We start from the raw sequence: 9943 nt of genomic DNA, 5'->3' as shown, positions 1-9943 counted from the left end.
CTTAATGTCGGTCACGCCCAGAATTTGGGTTATGACAGTAAAATAATTTTTTTTCTAGGATGAAATTATCCATGTTTTTTTCTAAAAATACTTAATTCTTTATCATTATTATAATTTTTTTTACTAGTAGAAGAAATTTGGGATTTGGAAGGTAAACGTGAACTCTTCTGTGACTTTCATTTAATTATTTTATTTTAAAATTATACATTTTAATCAATGCATTATTTATCATTGATCTACGTGTGCGAATGCCTATAAAAAAACATTATTCATATCAATTTAGTCCAACTTACTGTATAAAATATTGACCTGTGAAAGCTCCTCGCCACCTTCTCCGTCAGCACAATATTCCACTGCCCAAACCATCAAAGGAAAACAACTTTTCTCTCTCTCTCTCTGTGGCTGTGCCGGCCAATTCAAGAATGTCAGAAACAAGAGCGCCGCTGCCATGGCTGTTCCGGCGGCGATCAAGCAGCGAAATGATGAAAAATTTAGCCTCAGTTTCAAGCAGCCTTTTGCCAGCTTTTGGAACCGTTGTTGACGAAGGACACTTGCAGCTAAGGAAAGGCGTCATCGCTCCATATGATCGTCGATACAGGTAAGGTTTCTTTTTATTTATTTTTGGAGAATATATATATATATATATATATATATATTAAAGAAGAAGTTGTGGAACAGGTGGTGGCAGACGTTCCTTGTAGTATTGGTAATATACTCCGCATGGGCGTCTCCGTTTGAGCTAGCTTTCAAGAAAGCGGCCACCGGTGGTGCTTTTATGGCCGTCGATTTGGTGGTTGATGCCTTTTTCGCTGCTGACATTTTCCTCACTTTCTTTGTGGCTTACTTGGACAAATCTAGCTATCTTCTTGTTGATGATCACAAGAAAATTGCACTCAGGTAATTACTATATGGATATGTAAAATAAATAAAAGGAAAGCTACTGTTTTTGTTCTTTTATTTTGATAAAATTGACTAAAACTTAGTTCTTTCTGTTTGAAAAATATATTAATTAATCAATGTATTTTTATTAGACAAATTATCATTATAAAATTAAATAGTTTATAATTTAAAAAATAAATAACTATATAATTATATTTTTCTAATTAAAAAATTTTATGAAACTCCTACTAAACGCTTAAAATAACTAGACACTAAAAGCAAAGAATTTATTTTTTAAAATAAGAAAGCGAAATAGCTAGTTTTAATTGTTAAAAATAGATAAATTAAATAATAACATTTCCACGTTAAAAAAAAAGAAGATTTCCAAAGTAAAATCCACATTTCCTTACTAAATATTCTCATTTCCATTTTACATGTGGACTATCATCTTTTTATTATTATTATTATTATTATTATTATTATTATTATTATTATTATTATTATTATTATTATAAAACAAGCCAATATTACCAAGACTTTGCTACCTCCATCTTTTGTTTTGTCTTTAAAAAGTCGTTTTAGCTACAAGGCATCTGTCATTTTATGCAGGCATAGGCAATTGCATTAAGTTTGTCACCAAGCTTTTTTCTTATGTGGCTGAAATTTAGCATTTTCCTGATATACTAACACACATTATCCTCATCATTACCAATGCTTTCCTACTCTATACAGATTGGTAGAATTTCCAAGTATAGAACCATCTTTATCCAATAAGAATTTCTACAAATAGCCAAGGGATACCTCGCAGGAGTGCCCTAAGCTATTGATTTAGATTCAATTCCCATAATATTACAATTCAATTCACAATTTCGAATAGATTAATTAGCAATTTGTCAAATTAAAATGGGTGCATAATATAACATTTAGAGCCATAAATAAATTTACTTTCGAAAATTTGAATTCTATTACAGCAAAATATAATTAAAGCGAGTAATGCTTAAATTTGACTTCAAGTTGAATTGAACTTAATTGAATATTTCATTTTTCCTAAAAATTCTAATTCAAGTTTGAAATCAAGCAGATTAAATTTTTTTCTAACTTGATTTCTAATTGCATTTTTTTTTTTAGGTATATCACAAGCTTATGGTTGCCCATGGACGTAGCCTCAACCCTTCCATTTCAACTCATATACAGGATTTTCACTGGCAAAATGAGTGAAGCTGACGTCTTTGGGATTCTCAACCTGCTTCGTCTCTGGCGACTTAGGCGGGTTAGCGAACTCTTTGAAAGGTAAATTTCTGAAATGATACATCTCAAGGTTTGCCATTTTACCCGAACTTATCATGACTTGAATTTTCTCCAGGTTAGAGAAAGACACACGTTTCAGCTACTTTTTTACAAGACTCTTTAAACTAGTTAGTGTAAGCAATTTTATGTTTTTCCTTCTTCCCACCAATTATTGGAGCACCCTTCGTTAGTCGATATCTGTAAGATTTTCCCATCAAGTTTTCTCTTCAATCCAAGGCAGGTTACACTATTTGCAGTGCACTCAGCAGGATGCTTCTACTTCTGGCTGGCTGCCCATCATAAAAATCCAGAAAATACATGGATTGGAGTTCAGGTCCATGATTTCAAACACAGAAGCATATGGCTAGGTTACATCTATTCCATTTACTGGTCAATTGTCACCCTCACCACTGTTGGCTATGGAGACTTGCATGCAGTCAATACAGGAGAGAAGATTTTCAATATGTTTTATATGCTATTCAACATTGGTCTCACTGCTTATATAATTGGAAACATGACAAATCTCATTGTCCACAGTGCATTTCGAACTTTAGTCATGGTAAACTCCATCTATTTCACTCGACTGCTATTACCCTGCAATTCGAATTAGCATCACATCTCATCTACCTCTCAATCCAACAGCTCGAACATACTAAATGGACCATAACTAGAAAATGTTGTTCTTAATTATTGATGTTTACTGTGGATAATGGTTTGACAGAGGGATAGCATCAATGAGATATTAAGATATGCAAGCAAGAATAGACTCCCAGAAGGCTTGAAAGATCAAATGCTGGCACACATGCAACTAAAATTCAAGACAGCAGAGTTACAGCAAGAAGAAGTGTTAGAGGACCTACCAAAAGCTATAAGATCCAGCATTGCGCAGCATCTTTTCCGTAGCACTGTTGAAAACAGCTATCTATTCAAACGAGTCTCCGAAGACCTCATTACCCAACTGGTAAATACATCCTTTGCTCTCCATAGAATTTATATCAGTAATGCTACAGCTACAAACACGTAAGAAATTGCATCATACACTAAATAAATAAATAAAACAGTAATTATAGTAGGAATGGTGATTATGATTAATGCATGCAGGCAACCGAAGTAACTGTAACTTCAGGAACATCTTGTATTTATTTTTCAGATATCAGAGATGAAAGCAGAATACTATCCACCCAAGGTGGAAATCATTTTGCAAAATGAGATTCCAACAGATTTCTACATTTTGGTGTCTGGAGAAGTGGTATGGCTCCATTCTTTTTTTTTTACTCACAGACAATCAATCCTATGTACTCCTGTATGTGAAATCTGTGCTGTATTTCATTTTGCAGGATGTGCTGACGCACAAGAATGGAACACAGCAGGTATTTCTGAATATATGTAACCAACAAACTACTTCCTGAATGAAATTTCATTTTCTCATACCATTGCGTGAGAACCACTCATCTACAACTTGCTTAGCTTTCCACAGTATATAACAATCTGAATGAATACTTCATACGCAAAGATGACACTTAGAGCATAGGTTTACCCTGCAGTTCTATTTAACCAAGGAATTATGATATACAGAGTTGGAAACCTGGTTTAAAGTAGAACTCTGGTTTACACACAGTTAGAAACAAATCCGCAAAACATAATATCTCACGACAGGATCACATTTTAATATCAACAAGATGCTGAGGAATGAAATCAACAGTCATTATATAAAAATTAAAAATAAAAAAAAAAAAAAAAAATTCAATCAACTATAACATCTCTTGATGCAAAACAATAAGTTATTAGAGCAATATCTCCTAAGATAAGAGGCAACAAAGAAAATACAGACCACTTTTTAAGGGATCTTGTTCATGTTATGCATTCCATTAAAGGAAGAAAAGAAAAGAAATAAAAGAAGAGATTGGCAGAAAAAGAGGTTGATGATTTCTTCAATCATCTGGGTACATACATACTGTTAGGCACAATCTAAGAATGGTTACATCACACATTTTACAGGATATTCACAGCACACAATTTCAGCACTTAATCACATCACTCAATCACTCAATTATAGCGCACAAATCTCAATATATTCCAGTGTTTCAAGTTTCTGAGCTTTTAAAGAAAAAACATATAAGAGAGCTAACTGAAGCATGTTATCCTAATGATGTGCAATTAACAAACCTTTATCAATGCTGACAAGAGTTCTTCAGTTTTTGTCAAAACTAGGGGCTGCAGATATGGCAGGAGAAATAGGAGTTATTTTCAATATCCCACAACCTTTTACAGTTAGGACCAAGAGGCTTTCCCAGGTCATCAGGATGAGTCATCACCATTTCAAGCAAATGCTGCAGCCACAAAGTGAAGAAGGAAAAACAATTATCTCCAACTTTGTTCAGGTTTAGAAGAATTATTTGCATACTCATACCATACCAATTACAACCACTTTCAGACTTTGTATTTAACTAAAGCTTATGTGTTTATGCTGATTTCTTCGTTTTCAGTACTTGAAGGGCTTAAAACAAGAGATGCGAGAAGAAATACCCTTCCTGATGGAATTGCTGGGTGACATGAATGCAGAGGTATTTATTAATCTGACTGATATAACTAGTGTCAGACAAATCATTTGTTAGGAGAAGGGATCTGAGCATCTGGCTGCAAAAGAATCTGTTTAATCAACAGATATGCAGAGAATCTTGTGGCCTTGGAGACCCTCTTAACCAAAGTTTTTAATATCATTCTTATTTACATACCAGATTCATTTCAACCACTAGAATGGTATGTTTTACCATTCTGAATTTCAGAATGAAAGAATATTAATATACTATAGACGCGTCAGATTATACAGGGAGAGGATGAGAAAGAGAGAGAGAGAGAGAGAGAGAGAGAGAGAGAAGCAGGAAATGGGGGAAAAACTGTTTTATTTTCATTCAGCTGTTATGGACCAGTACTTAGAGCAATATGATACAAGGGGATTAAGCATTCCACGCTTCCTTCAACATGGTATGAATAATTCATGATGGCCAGTATGGAACAATATTTGACAAGAAAATTTCTGATCAACTAGTATTATTATCTCTAGAAGTCATTTTCTGTTCTTTGCAGCACACTGCAACAAATGAGGAGCTACAAAATCCTGCAGCACTAAATTCTCACAGAGATGCAAGTGTAGAAGGTAAAAATGATGCCTGAGGGCCTTGAACTATCGCTATTCATACTTAACAATGTGCCCAATTTACAGAAACAACTTTCCTGCTTGACACAAGGACTTTTTTTTTTCTCCAAAGACACAACGACTTGATTTCTCCGATGTGCAGAAAAATAGATCTCCCTAAAATTAATGATCATGTAAGGTTCCTGTATAAGATTCATCTAATAATTTTGCAGAAAGACCAGAACCTTCTAGTCCAATATCAAGCAAATATCGCATAAGGGTGATAATCCATGGGCATCATCCAAATGAAAGTCTAGCAGAAGGTCAAAGCAACACATTGGGAAAGCTCATACACTTGCCTGATTCAATAGAAGATCTTTTTAGATTAGCAGGTATTTGCAGATGCTGATATTACTAATTAATGATTCAATATCAATATAAAAGAGCTTAGCAAGTAAGAAAAATCTATTTTCTGGGATATTTGTAGGGCCTTATATGATCTCATTTTTTTTAGCTTGTGATTTCATGTATATGTACTAGAAGAATAGAGAGAAAATGGAAGGCCAATGTGATATATTTTGAACTTTCTTAAACGTGACTCATGCAGAAAAGAAGTTTGGCAAACAAGGAAACACAATTCTCATGGAGGATGGCTCACAAGTGGAAGACTTGGTTGCTTTAAGAGAGAATGATCACTTATTTATTTTCTGAAAATTGAAATAATATTTTTACTAAATTTCAGCCTACATTATTTTTGTTCTCAGTGATCATTTTGCAAACTCATTGATCAAGTTTGAGTTGTCTAATATGAGACAACGAGAAATTATGTACCTTGTGTATTTGTTTTTTTTTTTTTGGGTGTGTTGTGTCTGTTATGCTTGTGTACAAAATTACAAATACTATGTGATTAAGTATGTCCAACTGGCCATAATACTTCTGTATGTGTTAATGTTAGAACTCAAACTCTAAATATTAACAAAATTTTTGAGCTTACAGTTCTTTAGCATCTGTTGTGGAGCATATCCAACACAGTGAAAGCAGCTTTCTGAAATCTATCCTTCTCTTCCTCCAAGATTTTCTTCTCTGAAGTGCAGTATCTTTGCATTTGCCCATTTCTTCCATTATTCCAGTAGAGTTTTGATCAATTTCATTGAAGAGAATTCATCAAAAAAAAAAAGGATAAGGAATGAACTATGTGCAAAGAACTAAAAGGAGAAATGGAAAAAATTACAAAATACACACACACATATATATATATAATAAGTTCACAAAGAAATGGAAAAATTACAAAATACACATACTATAAAAGATATAAGTTCGCAAACTGTGGAGAAGCATAAATAACCATGTGCTTGTATTTTTTATGAGGAAAAGGGGAAAAATATCAATGCATAATTCATAAATAAAACTCTTTCTTGAAGTCTAAAAAATTAATTACCATTGCCCTTAAGCATGTTCCCGATTGCCGCCTCAACCAGCTGTGACATATCTGGGAAAAAAATAAAAAAAACCTGAACCTGAGATTTTATTAAATAAAAAGCGTATTAATAAAACAATCAAAAAATAGGCAAGCATAGAAACATTATGAGCATAACAGACTCAACTAGAACAAATAGGATACCAAGAATAGCAAATTGTATACGCTAGCATGAATTGTGTGTGTCCATGCGTGAAAATTAAAGTGTATTGTAAGCACAGAATGGATACAAACTTGTCGAGATTTTTTGGACTCTTAACATCTTGGAACTCTATGATTAGCAGTCCATAAAAGAACCATTTACAATAGGCAACTGCTGAGCACAAATTCGTATTATGCTTTCTGATGGAAATTACCGTAAAATTCATGACATTAAGATCACATTTACGCAGGAATTCTTGGTCTAAACATAATGACAAATTTATGATTCAGATATCCTTTTCCTTCAAATTAAGAATAGCAGTCTTCAAATATTATCAGAAAATTATACGAAAACAGAAATTCAGATAAAAAGGTATTTCATATCGTTTCCTGTTTTTTGATCCTAGAAATTTTATAAATAAATCATTACGACGCCTCGTTGCTGATCCTAATCCAAGAGAGTTCAAGTGAGTTTATGTAATTTATCGATTTTTGCAAATAAGAAAACACAACATAATGTGTACTTAGTATTTAGCTACATACATATATTTATATGTGATGCATAAGCATGCCTTGAATATATAATAATATTGAAATTGTAAATAAAATCAATATCTACTCACATTACTTCAAAAGTCACTGTGGCAGTAGACTGGAGGAGGAAGGCTGACCCGGCTCCCCTAAAAATTATATCACAAATTTATTAATATTTACTTAAAAAAAAAAAACTTTAAAGAGTCAAAGGACAACCTAAGTTTTACCGAAAATCTGGCAAAGTTCTTTCTATATCTAGAACATACTCAACCTGCAAAGTAATTCAAATAACACTTCTAAATCATAAATCCCATATCCATATCTCATCAACATCACATGGCCCCTCCTAAACTAGACAAAACCCACAAAATCAAAAAATCACATTTTGATCCCTAAAACTAATATTCTATAAAAATCACTCAAACAAACTCTAAAAATTCTAAAATTTTACTTCGCGATCCTTAATAATGTTATAAAGCTATTGAAGGAATTATAATTTTCTAACTACCCATGAATATTTATAGATTTTTATTCGAAACTCGGCACTAGGTAAATAAGGGAATTTAGGATACGGGTTTACTTATACCAATTCTGACACTTGAAACACGTTCGGAGCATCTAAAACGGGGGCGAGGTCTGAAATTGTGACCCAATTCTGAAGTAGCTCCAACTGTTTGTATGCTCGACCCGAAATTGTAAATCTGAGTGTCCATCAAATTTCCGAGAGACAAAGATATCTACGTGAAGCCCATAACACTAGAAGCTAGAATATAAATTTTATTTAATTAAATAGACTAATTAAAGGCTCATAAAATTATTGCGAAGTTCGTGGGATCCACCAAATTTTTTGTATAAGAAAATTATAAAATTTATATTGCCGTAAAGCTCTCACCAAGTAGAGTGTGCCGATGGTCTTGAATTTCCAATCCAACGGTCAGATCGCTAGAAAAGTGGCCAAAATTTTGCAAAATGTGAATTTTCTCTCTCCTCACTGGAGTTGGAAATGGCCACAAAATCCAGCGAGGTTGGTCTCATCTAAAAGAGCTCTCTACCAGGAGTCCATGACCGCTAGAATCACTCTCATTGGACGTCAGGATCCCCGGATATGAGTATTCCTGTTGCCATGCACTGCTGTCAAGGGGAGCCTTGGACGTCATCGGAGAGGTGGTCTGGTGGGTGTCACCGATGGCAGTCCATGCTCGTCGGAGGAGAGGAAGAAGGAGAGTGGGGAGGAGATGAGAGAGAAATTAGGGGGGGGGGGGGGCTCTGGTTCTGCTCGTTTTGCATTTTTTTTTTTTTTTTTTTGCAAATCCCTGCACATACACTACCCAAGGAGCTTCAATCAACTTTTTTTCTTTTTTTATAATATAATATAATATTTTTAACTTTTAACTATCCCATTGATCCCTAAACTTTTTAGATATTCATAATAAGGTCCAAAATTCTTTCATTATATTTAAATTTAATAAAATTTAGTAACAATAAAAATAATAATACTCTAAAGAAATATTATTATTATTTTAATTTAATAAATTGACTTTAATTTATTTTTTTGATAAAGATAATATTGCAAATAACAAAATTAAAAATAAGAGTAACAATAATACATGTAAAAATAACATCTAATTAAAATATCTGATTAAAAATAATATTTTGAATTTTAAAAAATAGAATTTAAGAAAAATCAGGTTATTACACTCTTCTCCCCTTAAGAAAAATTCGTCCTAAAATTTTAAACAAAAAGTGCAAGGGAAAAGAAGGTGGTTACTCATTGCTTTTTTGACTCTGCTGTAGTATCCTAGCTGTCATCATCATTCCGTAGCAGAACTCTTACCTCTAACTATTCATTGATTATTTTTTTGACATCTCAAGTACTCACTATACCTCCACCATGCTTGACTTGCTATCTCATAACTTCAATCAACTTTGGTACTCACCCCTCTTTCATTGCGCCCTAACGTGTCTATTAGTGACTTCAGTCTCCATTCCTCTGTTTTAACAATCTCTGCTCTCCAAAGACATGACTTATGTTCCTTATCCTATACTATCGTAGGAAATGCTTTCCTATAGAACCTATCATACTCATCTTGTTTGAAATCTTTACTTGTCCTATGAGCTCAATGGTCAACACCTATGCATCTTCTCACTCCCATGATACTTTGAATTTTCAATCTATTTTATATCATTACTAAGGTCCTTAGACCAACTTCTGTCCATCTTATATAACTAGTCATGTAGAGTTCCATCCAAGTGCCAAGCGTACCCTACACCATCTATCAACATTGCAAAGTGAATTGGGTATCTTCTCCTATATGACAAAAGTGTTTGTAGTACTTGACAACCCAGTTAATGCAACTTTATCATTTCCCACTTCCTCTTTGGAATGGAAGTATCTTGACTTCTTTTTAAAGCTTCCTATTATGTGGCATGCTTCTGACACATTGGCATATAGATCGAGGCTCCACTATTCCTTTAATCTATCATCTCAC

The 9943-nt window shown here is 33.5% G+C and overlaps 1 protein-coding gene across 2 annotated transcripts; it reads left to right on the top strand.

Moving 5' to 3' along the window:
* Positions 1-235: 235 nt before the first annotated feature.
* LOC110639693 (potassium channel KAT3) lies at positions 236-6216 on the top strand. Of its 2 annotated transcripts, XM_021790741.2 has the most exons (13): positions 236-598; positions 679-897; positions 2008-2169; positions 2243-2300; positions 2408-2725; positions 2888-3127; positions 3317-3415; positions 3504-3536; positions 4362-4547; positions 4653-4730; positions 5254-5323; positions 5536-5694; positions 5910-6216. In XM_021790741.2, the coding sequence occupies exons 1-13, from the start codon at positions 423-425 to the stop codon at positions 6011-6013; spliced, it is 1902 nt and encodes a 633-aa protein (XP_021646433.2). In that variant the 5' UTR covers positions 236-422; the 3' UTR covers positions 6014-6216. The 2 variants fall into 2 exon arrangements, with proteins under 2 accessions (XP_021646433.2, XP_058001747.1); XM_058145764.1 differs by lacking the exons at positions 236-598; positions 679-897 and adding an exon at positions 1492-1628.
* The last annotated feature ends 3727 nt before the right edge of the window (positions 6217-9943 follow it).

The sequence above is a fragment of the Hevea brasiliensis genome, chromosome 4, assembly GCF_030052815.1.
Source record: "Hevea brasiliensis isolate MT/VB/25A 57/8 chromosome 4, ASM3005281v1, whole genome shotgun sequence".
NCBI lineage: Eukaryota > Viridiplantae > Streptophyta > Magnoliopsida > Malpighiales > Euphorbiaceae > Hevea > Hevea brasiliensis.
Note: the sequence above shows the minus strand (reverse complement) of the source record. Positions and strands in the feature narration are given on the sequence as shown.

Bases quoted from the DNA above. Each gene is read 5' to 3' on its own strand.
- LOC110639693 (XM_021790741.2), top strand. From the start codon at position 423: ATGTCAGAAACAAGAGCGCCGCTGCCATGGCTGTTCCGGCGGCGATCA. The intron at 2,301-2,407 runs GTAAGCAATTTT...AATCCAAGGCAG, and splicing joins GACTCTTTAAACTAGTTAGT to GTTACACTATTTGCAGTGCA. The intron at 5,695-5,909 runs GTATTTGCAGAT...TGACTCATGCAG, and splicing joins AGATCTTTTTAGATTAGCAG to AAAAGAAGTTTGGCAAACAA.